This window comes from Lates calcarifer, linkage group LG6 (genome assembly GCF_001640805.2).
Source record: "Lates calcarifer isolate ASB-BC8 linkage group LG6, TLL_Latcal_v3, whole genome shotgun sequence".
Taxonomy (NCBI): Eukaryota; Metazoa; Chordata; class Actinopteri; family Centropomidae; genus Lates; species Lates calcarifer.
The window spans coordinates 12,795,632-12,816,309 of record NC_066838.1 but is presented as its reverse complement, the minus strand read 5'-3'; the positions used below and the strand labels follow the sequence as shown (position 1 = coordinate 12,816,309).

The window sequence follows — 20,678 nt, the reverse complement described above, 5'->3', positions numbered from 1 at the left end:
ATTCACCATTGGTGTGAATGAGGTTTCAGTGTCAAAAATGGTTAAAGGCCATGTAATCTGTCTTAACACTTAATTTCCCACATGTACATTGAAAGTATTATTGGTCACTTTAATTATTGCTCATGTCCATACTGGTTACTGTTTTACCCCACATGTTGTTTTCTCACTGAGTCATGGTGGAGTGAAAGTAACACAAAGATCATCAACATCTTGTAGTCAACAGTTGGAAAATCCTTGGTTTGTCTGACTCAAGATCACTGAAGGCTCAAAATAGCTCTAGATGAGCTTCAGAATGAATTCACATGAATGAGGACTGTGGCTCTTGTTCCTCTTACCTAGGAATTTGCATTAGACCATGACGTCCTCAGGGCCAGTGTGAAAAGGAGGAACAACTATAGAAAGTATAAATGCTTTCAGTTTACAAATGAGCACGTGAGTATTGCATTGACAGACTAAAACAAAAAAGTGAAGTATCACTGTATAACCACTGTGTAGTGCTAATGCCTCAGCACTGTACTCTCACTTCTCTCTAATATTACTTAAGGTATTTCAGGGGCTTCCCATCTTCTCTGTACTTTTAAACTAAGAACAAAAAGGGAAATGGAGGTCTGACAATTTCCTTATGTTGTAAATTTCCAGTGTAAATTATTTGTGAAGTTGCTGTGTGTGGTATTTCTACACATGGCTATTGCATTATGAACTTAAAAGGCAATTAAAGATGTATAAAATCTCCTAATTATCTGATTCTCATCTGTTATTAAGATGAATTATTAGTAAAGGCCATAGATCATTCATTCATTCATTTGAGCCATAGATGTTGTCAGTGTGATAAAAGATATGCTTGATCTGTGGTTTCAGAGCTTTTTGGAATAAAAGTTTGTCATATGAATGGGTAATTAAAAAGAATTGCATCATATCTAAATACCTCCTGCTGAGGCTCTTCTGTAATACAAGTTTTTACCACAGCGTTGTGAGTGCAGACCAGAGTTTCTACTCCGCTGTGAGATGTTTAGGGGCTGTGATGTTGTGTATGTGTCAGCAGTCTGGACTCAGGGAACAGCAAAAATACAATGCAAGCACCTTTTCAACCCCCTCCCCTGTAAAAACTAAACTGTGGGCTTAAACCCACAAAAGGTGGCTTACCACTGATGGAGGGAGTCATGAGAAGGACATAATACTCATGACAATAGAGATGCACCAACTGGCAAACTAATAAACTGATAGGTTCAGAACAACAGGATCAACTCTATATTTTGAGGGAAATAGTGATATTTTCTCCAGGTACAGCCACCGCTGTCCATCATATGACAGTGGTAGACAAGGTTCAATGTGTTTTCCCTGACTGGAAGGTGAAAAAACATCCAAACATCAGGCTGCTGTGAGATTAGTACAAGAAATCATACTGAGTATCTGTAAAAAACAGACAACTTCAAAACTGACCAACATCCTCTGAGGCATAAAAAGGTATGCAAATTATATTTGTAAATTCTCTTGATTGACATCCCAGTGCAGCTCTCTGGAGCATCTATGGCACAGAGGCAAAATATATATAGGTGTGTATAGCCAATCTGTCCCATGGAAAATGGAACTCACAGATTCAACAGTGGCAGTTAGACAAACAGATCATAGAAACCAGCAGAAACTGTTACTGCCAGCATTTTGTTTCCATGCATGAAAAGGAGAAAAGCAGTGAGCTCAGCATAATCCTTTCAGAGGGCTGCGGTCGTCCCTCTGGCTGCCCTGGTCAGCATGATGCTCCAGTGCAGAAGCTCAATGCCAGGCCCTGCTCTCCCCCTCTTCCTCTCCAACCGTGGATTTTCCACCGCTTTATCCGACCTGAGCCTCCAAACCCATCCAGCACACACAATGTAAAACTCTAGCCTAATCAGTTCTGCTGCCACCAACCTAATTCGTACCAATCCAGAGCACAAGTGGAGAAATTGAGAAATTGCTCGCGCTTTGGCGATCACAGCTTTGATCAGAGTGAATGTGAACTGTTGATTGCACATTTCAGTGGAGACAATAGAAGGACAATAATGGAAAATAAGTGACAGGTTAAGGTTGTAATCACATTTACACTGTGCGTGTAAAAATAGCCAAATTATTAGAAAAAAAGCTAAAACCACCAGTGTACCCCACTTTCTACCAGCTCACAGGTGCTGCCCACCACATGTCCACCGTGTTTCTATTTTCCGGTTTGAAAGTCAGCGTAGTTTTACAAGGTTTCCAGTTTTCAATCAGTGATGTTATGAGTGGAATTTCCTACCACTTTCTTGGTATTAGTGCTTCAACCAGGCTGTTGTTTGTTGTTTTCAGGGACTGGATCTCCACCTCCTCCAGTTACAGCAGAGATCTAGCTGAATGCCTGAGAAGCTGGAAAACCTCCAGTGTATTGCCACACCAACCCAATTTTTGTTTACGTCTCTGCTGTGCCCTGACCACATGAGGCCCACCACAAAGTCCTAATTTCAAAAGCACCCATTACACTAACTAAGTGTCGTATTTTGAGAGCTTTCTTACGTGTATGAGCCTGTCCAGATTCAGAGGGATTTCTAAGTTGAGCGGACAAGAGCAAGGTCAGGGCAGGAGAAGGGTTAAACGATTTTGTTTTGATTCATAGTATTGTGCGCTGGCCCCTCCCCCTGGATCAGCGGGACTACTCTGGCCCTGGGGTGTTATAAAAAGGCCTCCGAGCTCCCCCTGCTCTGGTAAAGAGGCTGAATGTCTGCAGGACATGCTTAACGTTTGTCTATCCATGTTCTTCTACTAACAACCAGCGGGGTTGGCACATAGATGCACAGAGACTGGCGTATTGCTCCACTCAGGAGCTCTCTATGACAGAAACCAGAATTCAGTAGGCAGAGCAGGAGATTACTCACAGTTACATGAGAGTTACATGTTGAGCAGTTTACGTGTTGTTGCATTTAGCTTTAGAGAGGCAGTTTCTGTTTGAGGGCAAATTTTTGTCATTTGCCTTTTGTTTTTGGTCTCAAATAGTCTTAATTGTGGAGAAGCAGCATCTCCTGTTAGCTGATTAGTTTGTTTTTTTCTTTTGACTTTTCATCCCTCCATTGCTTAGAGGTTGTTTTTTGACCTTTTGACACCATGTGGGAGTTCAGGTCCATGTCCTTCTGGCGGGCGGTTTTCGCCGAGTTCTATGGCACCATGTTCTTTGTATTCTTTGGGCTGGGGGCAGCCCTCCGCTGGACCACTGGGCCCCATAATGTCCTCCATGTTGCCTTTTGCTTCGGGCTGGCGGCTGCCACCCTCATCCAGTCCATCGGCCACATCAGCGGAGGTCACATCAACCCAGCCGTTACCTTTGCTTACCTGATCGGCTCCCAGATGTCCCTGTTCCGTGCTTTCTTCTACATCATAGCCCAGTGTCTCGGAGCAATGGCTGGCGCTGCCGTGCTCTATGGGGTCACACCTGGCAACATGAGGGGAAACCTGGCACTCAACACGGTAAGTAAGCAGACTGTTTCCAACTCCTGTATTGAGAATGTTACATGACATTTTTCACATACAGTATGGGTCTAAAACTCATCTAGCATAAGGTAATTCAAAACAAAATGACCTTATCTGAATCTATTTGCATTAGATATACAAGAATTTTGTTGTATCTAACAAATTAAAAACCATTATATTTCATGCACTTACATCATTAATTAATCAATGTTTTTTTCCCCTCCCATCTTTCAGCTGCAGCCTGGCATCAGCCTGGGCATGGCCACCACCATGGAGGTCTTCCTCACCCTGCAGCTTGTTGTCTGCATCTTCGCCGTGACTGATGAGAGGCGCAATGGACGCATGGGCTCTGCTGCCCTTTCCATCGGCTTCTCTGTGCTCATGGGGCATCTTCTTGGGGTAAGAACCAACCTAGGGTATAGAGACAGCAACAGCTCGCTAGATTCTCCTAAGAATCTGAGCATTGTATCACATCACAGACACACATTCACAATCTTAATCCTAAACTGCTCTCCCTGTCTTTTTGACTTAGATGTACTACACTGGAGCAGGAATGAACCCAGCAAGGTCCTTCGCCCCTGCTGTCCTGGTCAGGAATTTTGTCAACCACTGGGTAAGATGATCATATCTGTAAATCTTTTATTTTCTTCCACACCGTAGTAATGTCACATCTTGAGGCTCACTGACACACTCTGCACTTCGTCTTTTTTGTTAACAACAGGTGTACTGGGTGGGTCCCATGATTGGCGGCGCCATGGGTGCTCTGCTGTATGACTTTATGCTGTTCCCCCGTATGCGCGGCCTCTCCGAGAGGCTCGCCACACTGAAGGGCACCCGGCCCCCAGAGGCCGAGGGCCAGCAGGAGACCAGGGGAGAGCCCATTGAGCTCAAGACACAGGCCCTATAAGCCTGGAGTGGAAGATTGGCTTTCTGACTTCCCCCATCCCTTCACCTGTCACGCCTCACACTGCACCCTCAGTTCCCGGTCCATCCTCAGCCCGCTCAGTGTTTCTGCACACATACCCCCCCCCACCTCCACACACACTATAGCACAGATCCTGAACTCCTTGTTGTGTATCCAGAACTGGACCTACTGAATTACAGCGAAGGGGCACCCACAGCCCTGACCATCTCTCCTGATTTCACATCTACCCATCCTTCCTCCTCCTCCGCCTCCCCCTTGGACTGCAGGACAACGATGGAGGGTTAGAAGAAGACTTGCCACTGAAGGAAGCACCCTGTGCCCTGTGGTGTGGGGAATCAGTCACTCCTGGCTGACCTGGTGGCTATAACTGCTCAGGACAGGGGCCTCTCTCTCTCTGTCTTTCCTTCCCTTTCTCTCTCTTTCTGTTTTTCTCCCTATTTTGTAGTCTGCTAGGAGTGAAGCTACAGTAGAGCAGTGGACTTCTGCATGCTTTTCCATTTTGATCCAGTGTGATCTCGCCCTTCGTTTCGTTTCGTTTCATGAAGTTTTGGTAAATTACATGTACGTACTGTACTTTACCAGTATTTATTAGGCTCACTTTTTTCTCTTTTTTTTTTTAGTTGTATGCATGTGTGTGTGAGAGAGAGACAGAGCGTGAGTGTGCATGCATGTCTATATGCATGTGTATGCTTGTGTGCTTGTTTTAATTGATCATTTATTTTTCACTTTTCATTGCCACAATCCTTTTGTCTGTATCAAGATTATCTTTTTTTTTTTTTTTAATTTATCATGCAAACTTATTTTAGGGAAAGATGCTGCCTTTTTCACACCCTCACTAATACTGCAAAAGTTTAATTCAGAAGTTCACCATGTTTAGAGTGATCCTCATTTTATATCAGATGAAACTCATTTATGCCTTCAAGTCAAATCTTTAAGCCAAATTCATCCAGTTTAGAGTTTGTGTCTCATCTGAAGCACACATACATTCATATTTATATTGAAATAAACACAAAACACTAAACCATCTGGTCTTTTCTGAGCTCAGTCTTCAATGAAGTTACAATTACAAACACTTGAAGTGGTAACTGCCACCAAATCTGTTACCTATTGCTTTATAAGTGGGAAATCTACTACATTTAGACAACTTATACAGTATTTGTGTTGGGTTACATTTTAAATGACTTTCTGACATGATTTTGTCATTGAAGCTTTAGAGCAGCACTTACCACTGATTCATGTACAGGTGTGTGATAGTTGGTTTGCTTTTTATTTTTGCGTGTCTGCCATGGAAAAACAAAGAGAGCAAACCTGACGAGCTGTCAATGAGGAGCAAGTGTTTTCTAGTTGATTTGTGTTGTTTGGCATGACTGAAGGGTCTTTGTTACATCAACTCGAGGTTAGAAATGAAAGAGTGCATGAGGTGTGGTGGCTTCTTGCTGGTGTTGGCAAACACCTGGTGCCTTCTCTTTTCTACGCTGAGCTAGGTGGCTCTTTAGGAGTGAAAATAGTTTCATTGGCCAAGCCCCTCTCTGATATTTGGGAGAAGAGAGAAGGTCACCGCGAGGCGACTGAAAACTTTAGCGTGTTTGTATAGGGTGATAAACGTACACCTTTATTTTCATACAGTCTACGAGAGCGAATGAACTTTGAAGTTGAAGCTCTGCATTGGCCTGGTGTCCCCTCTCTCTTCCATCCCTCCTTCATTCACCCTACCTCCTCCCTTTGTTTATGAGGCAGCCATCTTGTTCTGCTCTAATGAGGGGACATCTAAAGCTGCTGGGATGGAGGGAAGGGGACGGGGGCACTGAGATAATTTAGCATTTTGACAAATTTCACCAGAGCAGTTACTGAACCAGACATGTAAGCTGATTCTCTTTCTGCTTTCTCTACATAACCTTTTTTTTTTCTTCAGTGTGATTTCCCTGGCAGTGGTTGAGTAGATTTTACATTTTAGTGGCATGTTGAAATTAGAATTTGTGTTCTAATGGAAAAGCTTTGTGATGTACAGTGTAAAGTTTTCTTTTTTTAAAAAAAACATTTCATGATTGTTGAAACTGGATGAATAGGAAATATAATATCCTAGTTATGCAATGTCTCCTCTTTGGCTGATGGATTATGGAAGTGATGCCAATTATGTTATACACCAATATGCTTTCATTTAATGGACAGCCTTTATGGTACCAGGCATACCTTCCCGATCTCAATGCCACTGATTTATTATTTTTATATGTCAAAAAAATCCAAAAATTCTTATGTTTTCAATCCTTTTTTGTCTGTTTTTCTTTTAGACCCATTGTAGAAAAATATGGAATTTAAGCAGATGGTTCCACACAGGAGAGACCTACATTTGCACATACCAAAGAAGCACACCTTAGATATACGCAACAGTTATTACATATAACATATTCACACCTGAGAACTAACCCCTGTAAACATTTACATAAACATTTGCTGGTCAGATTAGGTTATTTTTGTGATAATACAGGGGCAGTGAAAGTTGTGATTCATCTGTCTGCAACTACTTCAACTACAGGACATACTCCCCCATGTACATTGTTCAAAAAATTTGCCACAAACAGCTGTGACATCAACTTAAGGAAGAGAACTCATTTCTTGTAAATACACTTTAAAAAATATTTTTAATATTTTGAGAAAAACTGAGATTTTACTTGTCACCATAGCTGTAAGATTTTTTGGATTGTAGTGGTAGTGATTTACCCAGAAGTCGTTTCACATGATATAATAGGTTATCTCTAGCAAACATACGTGCTACATGTCACTTCTTACACACTCCTATATTATCACATGCACAGCATTGACAGACTCAGGTAGTGCAAAGCTTCTTATAAAACCAAATACTAGTTTATGGGGAGGGCTGGTTTTGATATACGTTCAGATTCTGTATAAAAGCTACTAAACCCAGGATTCATTTAAATTTAAAACTCCCACAAAATGAAAGAAATACATCCCCTGTCAGAATAACGATGTTCTTTATCCTGCAGTTTCCTGTTAACTGCAGCGATAATTACTTCACTTAAGGCCAGCGATTTGAATATTTAAAACCAGCTCAAGCAACACAAAACATTCAAATAGCACATTGACATGTCATGGGAGACTTCAAGCAAATTTACTTTCATTAACTTACGTAAAATTACATATATCTTGAGCAGTTACATTGAAGAATAAGGGAGAGGTGGCTTTATTTCTCAAAAGACTGCAGACAGATACGAATCACATCACAGACAACATTTTGTGTGTATCAGAGAATCTAAAATCAAAAAATGACAACTCTACAGCATGTAATATGTGATATTTGTGCTTAGTTACTGGGATCTGATACATACTTATATCTGATATAATGTATAATGTAAGCATTGCCCACCACCATTATCATCACCACTTTCCTTGTAAATATCCATCAGTGTGGTACAGTTTCACACTCAACATGTGTGGAAAAGCTTATTGTTCCTTTCGTGTTCCTAATCCTCCTCATACCACAGACCAGGTTTAAGTCACAAACACTGACTGACTCATGATTTAGTTATGACGATATATACTGAGTGCATAACATACTATGTGAGGCTTTTCAATCACAAGGAAGAGTTATATACAATAGGGAACTGCTAGTCAAATATGCTTGCCTCATCATGACTAAGACAATGTGCAACAAACACAAAAGCAATATTTTCCAGGCTCTAAAAAGTAATTTCTATGAGCTCACTGTCCACTGAGTGACGATGTCCTGTTACCTTTACCTTTCCATGAGCAACACGTGGTCTGCTGTCACATATGTGTGGTTGTTGTTGGGAAAGCACTGTAATCTGTACAGTAACCCACTTATTGTCCTCAATGCTAATAAACCAAACAAAGAAAGCAACATCAACAAACCTATCACCAGGGGAGAGAGGGGTTTCAAAAAAAAAAAAAGATGCAAAACAAAGCACAGATAGGCGACGGACAGCGATGACAGCGCTTTTCGGTTTGGTTTTTTCTTAGTTTTACTTTACCCATAAAGGGTTTCCTTCTTTCGACAGCTTCAACACACTGAGTCCCAGAGAAATAAAATGTGTCACCGAAAAAGTTTTAACTCAAAAGCAAGCTGAAGCTGTGGATGGATAGATGGATGGATGGATGCAGGGATGGAGGGATGGAGGGATGGATGACGACAAATGGCACTTTCTCTCATATGAAGATTAGACTGATGAGTTTGACTTTGGTCTCTGTCTGCTTCACACTCAAAAAGCAGCTTTGATGGAGACTCTTCCTAATTATTCAGAGTCTGGAGAATACTGTCCAAATCTAGGTCCATATTGTTACCTGTGGAACTAGAGAACAGACACATACACAGAATGACCTCTCAGCACTGTGCAAAACTGTTTTTGGGAAAAGCAAAACAACACGGCGATGGATTTCATGCACTGATATGAAGATTAAAAACTTACATTGGTTCAGGGAAGACGACAGAGGGGTTTGAGGTGAAGTCCACATCAGAATTAGTGGGCGATTCCATCATGTCTTGAGTGATGGCCTCTTGTGGGCTGAACGGCTGTGGGAACTGATGCCTGAAAGAAACATCAGGAACAGGAGTGCTATCACCGGGAACCTTCACGGTAGATTAATTAATAACCAGTTAAAAGTGTGACATACAAGCTTCCTTCGGTAACTTAATCAAAGAAGTGAAAATTGACAAACTAACACTGGTCAAATTTAAGGCTTCGTTTTTCACTCATGACCTGTTAATGTCAACAAATCACTGTGAAATAGTTTTTGTTTTAAGTGTTTTGGCAGTGGAGAGTGGTCAAACACATCTAATGTGCTGTTAATAAAGATCATTTTGTTATTCTGGTATTAAGAAGATGTTTGAGTCAGCTTTGATTTGCTCAGATATTCTATTTTATGGGACTTTATAGAAAATGATGTTGTAGGAGGATACTGAAGAAGAAAGCTTTTACTGTCAACTCCAGTAGATGTTTAATTCAACAGTGGAAAATTAACAAGAATGATGTCATTGCAGAGGTTTGATATTAATTGCACATGTAAAGTACGCTGCACATCAAAACTGTTTTCATTTTGCATGTTTGAGATGGTTTAAAACAGTGGTTCCCAAATAGTTTCCCGTGAGGCGAGTCCAGGTATTATACATTATTAATAACTATACAAAAAGTTATGAATTATTCTGTTTTAATTTACCATATCATAGTTTTGTATGCACCCATTTTCAAATACAAAGCCTAATTCTGGCATTCAGAGGGTCTCACTTCTTTAAACAGAATTTGCAAGTGGCCCTCTCTTCAGTAACACCAAGGATTTTAAAAATCTGTGAGCATTGACAGGCATACGTGTCTCACTAGCTTGTACGAAGGCAGAAAAGAAAACTATGTTGAACTATGGCTATTCAGTTTTTGGATGCAAATTCATTTTCACTTGCAATGCATCTCTTTTTTCATTACAGTTTTAGACTGAATTGTTATGTTTGGGTTTTTTTTCCCGAACACAATGCATACTTATTGTCATTCTCCGTGTATCTCTCTTCTTCTAAGCTTTGATTTCAGATGAATTCTTGAATTATTTTGTTAATATATATTTCATGAGTATTATAGTTGTTTATCAAAAATATATATATATATTTTTATATTTAGCATTAATTAAAAATAAGTGTTTACGGTGTGGTAAGAGTGATAACATGTTATAGAGTCAATTTTGCACTGATATGAATACAGGTGATTTTGGCTTGCCCTTTGGTGTGTATCAGGCACAAAAAGTTTGAAAACCACTGGTTTAAAGTCGAGATTGCCCGGGGAAAGAGACTGTTCTTCAGTCTGCTTGTCCATGTTTTTAATGACCTGTAATGTAGTGATGTAAAACGTTAGGTTTACACAGGACAGTATGGATTATATATAAGTCCAAGCCAATAGACAGAAAATGGAAACCATCAGCACAGCTGTGCTACCAACATAACCTTGAAAGACTCAACTAAAAAACACTGAAATATTTAAATTTGAGATTTAACCTCTTAAAATTTTAAAAACTGTGCTGACTGCTGTGAAGACGACTAATATTCAAACCAGAACTTTATTTTTTAATTTCAAAGAGCTCCAAGTGATAAAAAATAAAGGCCTTTACTTCTAATAGTAACATAAATATCATTGGCATACTTAAGTGTTTTCAAATTGACACTTTTTTGGAACTTTTGGGCTTAATTTTTGGTCTCAATTTCAAAATTTTTCAACAATAAATTGTAAATGAATAATCATTACCTTTCTCAATCAAACATGAACGTGCAAACATAAATGGTAGGGAACTGTATGCTAGCTGGTAGAGGACAGCACCAGGAAATAATGGTATGGAAATAAAGTGCAAGAGAGAAATGTGTAGATGTGACACTTACATGGGGAAGGTATCAGCCATTGGTGCCATAGTGGGAGGTGGTGGTGCAGCTGTGCCAGCTTCCCTGCACACGTAAACACACAAACATGACATGTTCCCAGTGTTTTCTATTGATCTCATAATGACTTGGTTCATTTGTAATAAATAATTCCTTACATGCCGACTTTAGTTTGCAGTGACACAGGGATGTAACCCCCACTGGGCGACGCCTGAGGCTCTGTTTTGGACAACAGCAAAAAAAAAAAAAACAGATGTTGTTCCCTGTTCTTTCTTAAACTTAAGAACATAAAAATCTGTACATGACGATCAGCCATTACCTGAGTAGAATTTTTTGAAAACTTCATGTTTAGGGAACTCAGGATACAGGTGCGTTATGTGACCGATGTCACGGATGCGGTCACCAAGGCTACGGATCTCAAGATCTCTCTTGGTGAAGGGCTGGATATTTTGGATTTTCTGGCCCCCGTCTAGGAGAAGGGAAAAAAGTTTGATGTGTCAGTATATATGTTTGTGTGAGAGAGACACAAGAGAGAGGGATGGAGGGAGAGAGAGAAGTGAGAGTTATTAATACTTTATCCTTCTACCATCCACTCTCCCACCTGTGGAACACCAGCACTACGTCATCAAACATATGCATTTAAACATCAATTAAAAAAAAAGAAATGTTCTGTTGTAAAAAATAATCCAGGTAACGTACACAACAATGTATATTACAGAAACTTTAAAAATACCTATAGTCTCCCTACTACTGGCTTTAAAATATTGAGTCCAAATAAACTGATTTATTCAGTGCAACTGGGACTGTGTTAGAGTTAAACTGTACTTATTAATATAAAGTTACAAATACCCTCATATAAAAATATCATAACATAATAAGGTATAAAAGATATACTGTATGATTTCCCTCATAACACTGTCAAAACTGAATTCACTGGGTGTATCTCGGCAGCATCGCAATCCAAACACGAGATTGAAGACATTTAGAAAAAATATTACACTAAACCACAACACACTTACTCTCAGTAGCAGACACATAAGCAATGGTGATGCCTCCAATCTCAGAGTCACTGAAGCGAAGCAAGAACGTCCCATTGGGCCTGTCTTTGAGAATCAGGTGTAGGTGCTGCTTCCCAATGAAACCAAATATCAGCCTAGGGGAGCAAAACAAATGCTTGTCATTACTGCGGCCAGTAGTAGGTTGCTAATATTTACTCCTGAAATAGCAGTAGAGTCTCCTCACCCTTCACTCCAGTAGGTTTTTAGGTGCTTCTTGGTCAAGTCCATTACTCCCTCAAACCACTGCCAGAAAGTGAACGGTCGACCCGGGAGAACCTCCTGTGAAATTGAAAGCCACTGTGAGATACCAGTGTATGTCGGTCTGTGTACGTGTTGCACGGGACGACATACACTGAGTGTACCTTATTAAACTGGGCCCAGGAAACCATCATGCTGCTGAAGTCGTCGACAAAGTCAGGCTTGTCGAATATCTTCTGGGCCAAGAAGTGCTGGTTGTATTGGTCCAGATTGTGCTGCGTCTGGACCTCGGTGGTGAATTTACTGTTGAGAGTGTTGTACATCATCCTCCAGGGCACACGCTCTGGCACCACGAACGGCACTCTGTCCTGATGGCAACGACAACAACAAAGAGGCTGACATGGCGAGGACACTGATATGCATGTCAGCTGTGATGACCGCATGGACTGGAGAAATCAGCTCTCTCTCTCTCTCTTACCATCAGGGAGGACCTTTGGGCTGGGGTTTTGGTTAGATTTATTTTCATTCTTAAAGCTTACACTCACATGTTATTTCCACTCATTCAAACACACTACTCATTTTACTGATATACACAACTTTAAGTGAATGTTGTTTTTGATTTAACATTAGTTAAATAAATGTAATTTACTTGTAAACTTTGATTGTCTGTGTGGTCTGAATTTGATCTGGAAGAATAAAAGAAACTACAAGTGAAATGAGACAAAGAGAAGTGCAAACACACCACCCTTGCAAATATTTATTGTAGACATTGCTCATTTAGCTTTGAGTGGTCAGGCGTTTCAAAAAAATCAATGTATTTCTCACAGACCACATCAGACTATTTCCAGGCAGCACTTTGACTTGACTGAGCAAAGTGAACGACAAACAGGAAACTCAACCAGGCCCACACAGCTTGTGTGCACATTACTGTAAGTCTCAGCTCAACACTGTAAACTGGCAAAGCAAAACAACAGTTTGTTTATAAGATGTCTATGAGTTTTCATGTTGGAGTGTTATGAGTTTTACATGCTGAATAGTTTTCATGCCAACTCAGGTCTCCAGTAGAGGATAATATTTAAAATTGGTGTTAGGGATGTAAACATGGCTGTCGTCCTCACACAGTGATCGTTCTGCAGTTATAGTGTCTTTATGGAGACTCAATAAACCTTTTTCACAAAGAACATATCATAGCAGGAATAATAATAATAATAATAATAATAATAATAATAATAATAATAATAATCTTTTCCCTCACATTCTGCTTTTATTCCTCAATGAGTGAATGTCCAGCTCTTTCCTCCTGTTCTATTTCCCTTCCACTTTCCCACACTCTCAAAATCCCTATGTCAAAAACACCACATGACGAGATTTGACCAATGACCTTTCCTTGAGCCTATTACTCCCTCGACACTGTTCTTTAAATATCACTGCCATTCAGTCATTCTGTCTTCCAGACCCAGCACTACACAATCCACCATATCCCCATTTCCACTACGACCTCTGTGATGTTCAGGGAGGCTCAGCTGAAAGTTTCCATCAACATCTAGATTTGGGGGTAAGGGTGGGTCATGTCCTGTCTCCTGTCTCAATGAAGATGCCTCACATTGTTGGAGTCTAATCACCAAAATGTTTCTATTGCATCAATACATATTGCTAAACACCTCTTTATACCTGTTTTAATCTTTGAAACAAATGTGTCTACTGTTTTATGTCTGTCTTCCTTTCATTCTTGTATTCCTCGTGTCTGTGTGTACTTTTATGTTTTCGTTCAACGTTGGAGTGTTCAAAACAGAAAAGCTACTTTGTCTGCTCCATGCCATGAATTACTCTGTCTTTAATCTTTGTACATTAATGCCAGAAATATCTGCTACATAGCTGATGTGTCATAGCCTGCTGCTGTGTGTCAGAGGGATTTCTAAATTTCTAGATCTAACCATTTCATTTCACTACACAGTGTGTTCCAAGCAATGTGCTTTGTTTATGAATAGCCCCACATCCCACACACTGTGTGTATATTCCACTTAATAGCCGGCGCCAGTCCGTGTATCTACTGTGGTTTGGGGAGGAGTTTATTACCATCACTCCTCAGCGTCTGCAGTGCTGAGATATCATAGCTTGCAAATTCATTCTGTCACAGCTATGAGTCTTGATGTTTTTGATTTAGATGTTTTCCACCCACTCCTCCTGCAGATCTATTCTAGTTCTGAGATACTTTTAGGCTGTAATGCATGGCGTGTTTCAGACATACCCACAAATTTTCACTAATGTTCTGTCAAGGGACTGTTAGGGCTGTTCCAAAGACTTCAGCTTGTGTTTCATAGAGAGTTCATGGTGGATTTTGAAGTCTGTTTTGTATCATTGTTGTAGAAGCTAGCCTCTTATCAGTTTCACATTGTTAACTTACTGCAGGACACTGAAAATGTGCTCATAATTAGTATCTGTGCAATGCTTCCTGTGCCACTGGTTGCTTTGCTCAGTTAGTTTCATTTTCAGATCCTCAGTCAGTTGCTTAGCTCATGACTGCTTGAGTCACCACAAGGTGTGAAGAGTCATATAATATCATCAGCTGACAAACAATGTCCCCTCTAAGCTGCGCGCCTGCGCAATCGCGCACTGCTCCCACTTTCTCCGCGCACAGCAAAACTATGTAGCGCATAAAATTACAGTGTAAACGCCTGATGTTGCTCACAGTGGTCCAAGGAATTCTTAGGGAGTTTGTGTGTATGCTCAGACACATGAAAAATTAGGGGGAACGTTGCTTAATGAAATAAAAAGTAAGCATGAATGAACATTCGAGGACAAAGTTAGTACTCTACTCACTTTTTTGCTGCATGACTGCTGCTACACTACTCAGCTGAAAGCTATGCTGTCACTTGCTGCTTCTGCTGTTCTTCATATAGATTTCATAAGCCCCACTTGAGGGTTTTGTAGCCCATGTTCCCTTATGGGGGGAAGTTATTATTACCCCTCCTCACTCCCTGCTGTGCTGAGCTTGGTGTTTCCTTGTGGGGAGTGATGAACATTAACACTGTACATACTCTACATTCACATAATAATCTATTCCACAAGAGATGGCTCACTAAAATAAAGTGGAGGTAAAGAAGAGTTAATAAAAAGCGACAAGTGACTTAAAAGTAATGGCAGTTTAAAAACAGCAAAAGCAAAACAGAAGAATAATGTAACACTTACTGGTTCAGAAAAAGCACAGTCCCATATGATGGTGGCCAGAGCGTTGTTGTCTTGACTTCCGTGGACAATGACAACCACCGGCAGAGAGATCATCTATAATTAATGACACAATAAAGTTTGTTGATAGGCCCATTCCCACTAAGGGTATATAGTACACTTAACGTAAAATTTTAATGTTTTACAGCTGCAAAATGAGAAATCTTCTGTATATGACCACATAGTTTTAAGATCAGTGTATCACTGCTGCAGCCATTCAACAAAGCTTGTGTGCTGACGAATGATATGAAGGAGAGAAAATCAGATGCAGCTGTGTTCAGTGCAGTATAGCACAGGAAAAAAAGACTTAAAACTATTAGAGGACAGGCAGAACAATGGTCAGATCCAAACCTGTATCCTGTATGGAGTGTCACAGCCTGTGATAGTGATCTCTGTGGAGAACAAGAGGGCAAATTTCTCCTCTGTCACAGACTCTGATCCCTTTCTGTCAGCTCTCTTGATCTTCTTGATGGACTGTTGAACCAAAGATAAGAGTTTACGCTTGTTAACAAGACTGAAAAATAATTAAATCTAGGCTGGAAAATTGAGACAAGTACATACCATATTCCTAAAGGTGGCACATGTGCTCTTGCTGGCTGTGTTGTGTTCTAAGATGGCTGTATTGTTGATAAGTTCCCCAACATTATCACTGCAGGCGACATAAGAAAGAGCTTCAATGTCTATATATATATATATATATATATATATATATATATATATATAGACATTGTGTGTGACACATGTATATATATGTATATATGTGTATACACACACACACACACACACACACACACACACACACACACACATATATATATATATATATATATAGTGGCATACAGTAAGTACCTTAATGGAACCCATTTTGAGGTGTTATTTTTATTTTCTGGGCTTACAAAACACTAAATAACTACCAAGCTGTATGATGCATGATGTATGATTTCACTAATTCACAAATACTTTTCAAAAGATCCAAATCATATAATACAAATGTTCTACAATTTAGAATACAGAATACTTATAGAGGCTTAGCTACCATTTTAGCTACCATTTGTCTTCAACACGTCACCTTTGGAAAACCAAAACCAACTAGTATCCTCATTTTTAAATGGCACACTTTCTAGGTCACTCCACCTTGAGTAGAATGCAACAAAATTAAATTATAATTGAGGATAATGGAGCTCTAAGGTTCTAGTTAAGCTTGCTTTGACTGTCTGCCCTTGCACTTAGTCAATGGTATAGTTGATAACTGTATTGGAATAAAATATGACATAACTGTTTTGAGATACAGGCTTTGAAAACTGAGCTGAAAAGTAATTAACAGAACAAATCCAAAAACACTAAAAAAACACAATGCTTTTTCTACAGCTGAAAAATTAGGATCCAGTCTGAAACTTTAGTCAGTCGTACTGTACTTTACATATGGCATATGACTCACCCGGGTACACTGCTCAAGTTCCTGGCTTGCAGTTCATTAATGATTTGCGCCTTCAGCACCACGGGCTTTCCAGGGGGCCACTTTCTCCCCTAGCAGATATCTCACAGTGGTTGAGAACTTTGACTGAGTCTTAATGACTTGAGGGGGTTGCTTTTCCACAACAAGAGAGCTGAAAGAGACATTAGTTACATGAGTGAGGAAAAGATGTGTGAAGATGTGAGTCTTGTTTGTGGCTCTTTGTGAGTTAGGGAGAAGGAACTCTCTTTACTCTCTTTCAGCGTTCTCCAATTTGAATTCAAAAAGAAATATGAAAATGTATCCAAAAGAAAACAACGTGACTGTGCTACCTTTGAATCAGAACCTGCAGAAGCTTCCCCAGCCTTTCCTGAAGCTCTGGGATCGGTTCCACCATCAGCATCAGTTCCTGTCTCAGCTTCCCGTTCACACCAAGCAGCTGCTCACACCTAACAGAAAAAAATATATAAAGACAGTGAGGGAGCAAGAAAGAAAGGAAAGACACAAATACCTCAGGTATTCCTTCCAGCCCAATGACAATAGACTCCCATAGGGAGCTAATAAACAGAAATCAGGAAAACATATTAGACATTTATTTACAGAAGAGTTAGTGAAACAGGATGTGTGTTATGATGTAGGGAAATAATCAAATAATATCACTTTATCATTTAAATCTTCACTACATATAAATAACAATGGGGATGTGCTTTGAGTAAAATGCTAACATGAGCATACCAACATGCTCTCAACAACAATGCTTAACATGCTGACGTTCCAAGCACAAATTTCAACCTCATGGTGGTGCTATGGGAAAAGTCAGAGCATCACTAAATTCAGTAGGATTCATCCTCTGGGAACCAGGAATGCACATACAAAATTTCATGGCAATTCATCCTATAGTTGAGATATTTCAGACTGGAGAGTGGCAGACTGACTGACCCACCTCGCTATGCATAGAGTGATCAATAAAGTAAAATACTCAAATGAATCATTACTGATAATTACCATCAAAATCTGGACGTGAGCATCTAGCAACAACTTATGAGGGTGTGACTGATGAGGTGCAAATGTGTTTGAACCTTTGAAAAGCTGTAAGGCAGTAGTAGTGACTTTAAAAGGAAATAAAACAAATCTACAGCACAGTAGTTAAAAAACAAGCATGTGAGTGTCAAAGGTTGTCTTGCTTTGGTGTGATGTTTAATTGGGTGTGTGCTTTTACTGGACAGGCTAAAAGCAATGTGACGCAGTGGCAGTCAGTCCAAAGGGGACCATGTGGAGCGGTGTGCACCTCACCAGGTCTGAAGAGGGTTGAGGTTTTCGTCAAAGGGATGTCCGATGGCGGCTTTGTGCTGCTCCCACCTCCATGCCTTCAGCCTGCTGATCAGTCGGGTCTGACACTGGTCCAGACAGTCCACACACTCCTGCAGCAGCTGGAAACGCTTCTGCAGAAGCCAACATCACAAACAACACATTAAACTGACACACAAATGGAGAGGTTCATTTGTTTTTTAATCTTTTAAATAATCCAAAGAGAAAAGCTGGACAGAATCTACACATTTGCCATTACCAGAGGCATACTTAATGAACCTCTCCCTGATGTCTGATAATTAGCATCAGACTACTAAAAACGAGCTCTGGCCTTACAGCAGCTTTCTACCTGGAAAAATCAGCTGCTGTTTATCAACCCTTGTTTGGAATTGTACAGCTTTTATTTCTTAAGACATTTCTGTTTAGAAAAACAAACTATTTTCCTTTAAGGTGCCAGTAATGTTGGCACTGGCAGCATAAACCACTGCCAAACTCACCGTGGCCATTGCTTTCACATTGTACTCCAGTTGTTGGATGTGGTTCTGGAGTTTCTGGATTTCTGATTTTGTGGGATCCAGTCCATTCTGTTGGATTGGACCTAAATAACAGACAGATAAATAGGTAATGGAGGGCAACCTTTCTTGACCCCTTGAGTAATGGGAAACAGTGCCAATTATTCCACAAAGAAAGTGAAGACACCCATCCTGTCATATTTAACACTGACAGCAACAATGCCTGGAAACAGGGGAAAGGAAATTCCAACCTCTTTGTAAACACTGCTATCTACAACAGGTTAGCCTGAGCAACATGTCGTGTACAGTTTATGTACAGCTACACTACTTGCACTGTACATTGAAAAAGTATTTTAAAAGATTTTAACAAAATAGGAAACAGTTTGTTCATGTCACACTGACATAGACTGAAATGCAAAGATAAATTTTCTCTCTAAGGACACTGTTTATCCATAAATAGTGTGTAGGAGGAGAAGGGGGTTTCCAGTGCTTTCAACAAAAAGGCAATGAAGTCACATTTACTATGTATTTGGAAATGTCAGAAGGAAGAATGTAAAAATGTTTGTCAAAAGTGGCTCTAGTGGCTGAAACCACTGATCACTCAGTTTTAGTCCTGTCATCTAAAAATGAGTGTGTTCTAATTATATGTGTGAATTTATAATACTATTTGCAAAACTGGACTTTGGGCCAATGTACTCAACAATACGGTCTACTGACACGCGACACAACCGGCTTTGACATTTAAACTTTGATGTCACTAAATTTCCTGCAACCAAATACAGACAAATCAGCCCCTGCTGAGTTTTTAATAAAACTATGGGGAAACAAACAAGAAAGTAACAAACAGACAAATGGATTATAGATAACAACTTTTCTCGACACCTGAATAGTGGGAATCAGTGATCATTATTCTGACAAGACAGAAAAACTGACAGTGACGATGCCCTGAAACAAAGGAAAGGAAATTCAAACCCTGATAGATAAACAGGTTAGACTGAGCAGCATGAACATGCCATGTACATTTTTTTAATTCAGTTTTTAATAAAACTGATCGCTGAACTGAATCACTACAAATTTACCTGCTGCAACTTCACATCACAGTTTTCCAGACAGCTGCTGAAAAATAGCCAATGACTGATCAATTCCCAAAACAGCTGCAGAGTAATTCTATCTGTCAAACGATCGATTAATCTACTGATCATTATAACAGAGCATGCCCAGTGTTGCTTATGAGTATACTTTCATTTCCGCAGACTGAACTAAATTTTAACTTAAAGACTTTTAAACCTGGATTTCCGGTGTTATTGGGTGTAGATGATTGATAGGGACAAAAATCTTTGTGTGGTATTGAGCAAGAGGAGTGTCCCCAGCCACCGCAATGTAATCCAAATGGATTCTGACCGCATCAAACAACAGTACATCTACAAAAACATTAACACTATCCCAACGACAAGACCAGTTGTATATTTTGTTGAGTTGTGTACTTATATTATCTTAAATGTTTCTGGCAACTTTCAATCCTAAAGAAATCTGTTATTTTTCAGTAAACTAAACTGAAAATAAATTGAAATCATGAATTAATATAGAAAACAACATTTATTCTGAAAAAAAGGAACCAGAATAACTATAGTTTAATTTCAGTCTCTACTGGTTGGTACTTATGTAAGTAGCAGTTGCTTCACTAAAGCTTAGTGGCAGTAAGTACTACAGTACAGTTGCTCATAATATTTTCAATATGTGAACATGAAGCTGAGCATTTATCAAGAAAATTTCTGTGTCTACATTGTGTGTGTGTGTGTGTCACCTTGTAAACCCTCATAGTTCTGTCTCTCCCAGTTGAGCTCTTCTTGCAGTTGATGCATCTTTTGTCGGATGTCCTGGACATCCAGCACCTTCAGAACCAGATGGTCTACATCTTGCATGTTGGGGAATGAGGACTCTCTACTCGGATACTGCTGGTACTGAGGTTGGTTGGGGATCTGAGTGGGCTACACACACGAAACAAAACCTAATAAACTTCTATCATTATTGCTGGGGTTGCAGCTGTTTTACAGCACACAAGTCTGACACACTGGGCCTCCCCTCAGACAAAACTGAGACAACTTAATTTCCCTCTAACCAGTTTTGTAACACCTATTATTATTCT

The 20,678-nt window shown here is 39.9% G+C and overlaps 2 protein-coding genes across 2 annotated transcripts in view; one reads left to right on the top strand and one right to left on the bottom strand.

Annotated features, from left to right (window-relative positions):
• Positions 1–88: 88 nt before the first annotated feature.
• Positions 89–7,771, top strand: mipa (major intrinsic protein of lens fiber a). The gene is made up of 4 exons (XM_018665937.2): positions 89–3,465; positions 3,703–3,867; positions 4,001–4,081; positions 4,190–7,771. The coding sequence occupies exons 1-4, from the start codon at positions 3,106–3,108 to the stop codon at positions 4,373–4,375; spliced, it is 792 nt and encodes a 263-aa protein (XP_018521453.1). The 5' UTR covers positions 89–3,105; the 3' UTR covers positions 4,376–7,771.
• stat6 (signal transducer and activator of transcription 6, interleukin-4 induced) overlaps positions 7,577–20,678 on the bottom strand; it is a 23,875-nt gene continuing 10,773 nt past the window's right edge. The window contains 17 exon segments of the mRNA XM_018665931.2: positions 7,577–8,718; positions 8,836–8,955; positions 10,782–10,844; positions 10,937–10,997; positions 11,098–11,247; positions 11,798–11,931; positions 12,021–12,115; positions 12,199–12,402; positions 15,224–15,316; positions 15,611–15,733; positions 15,821–15,908; positions 16,698–16,771; positions 16,773–16,866; positions 17,045–17,161; positions 18,006–18,154; positions 18,518–18,618; positions 20,337–20,520. Of these exon segments, the coding sequence (XP_018521447.1) occupies positions 8,658–8,718; positions 8,836–8,955; positions 10,782–10,844; positions 10,937–10,997; positions 11,098–11,247; positions 11,798–11,931; positions 12,021–12,115; positions 12,199–12,402; positions 15,224–15,316; positions 15,611–15,733; positions 15,821–15,908; positions 16,698–16,771; positions 16,773–16,866; positions 17,045–17,161; positions 18,006–18,154; positions 18,518–18,618; positions 20,337–20,520 (1,911 nt within the window). The 3' untranslated portion in view covers positions 7,577–8,657.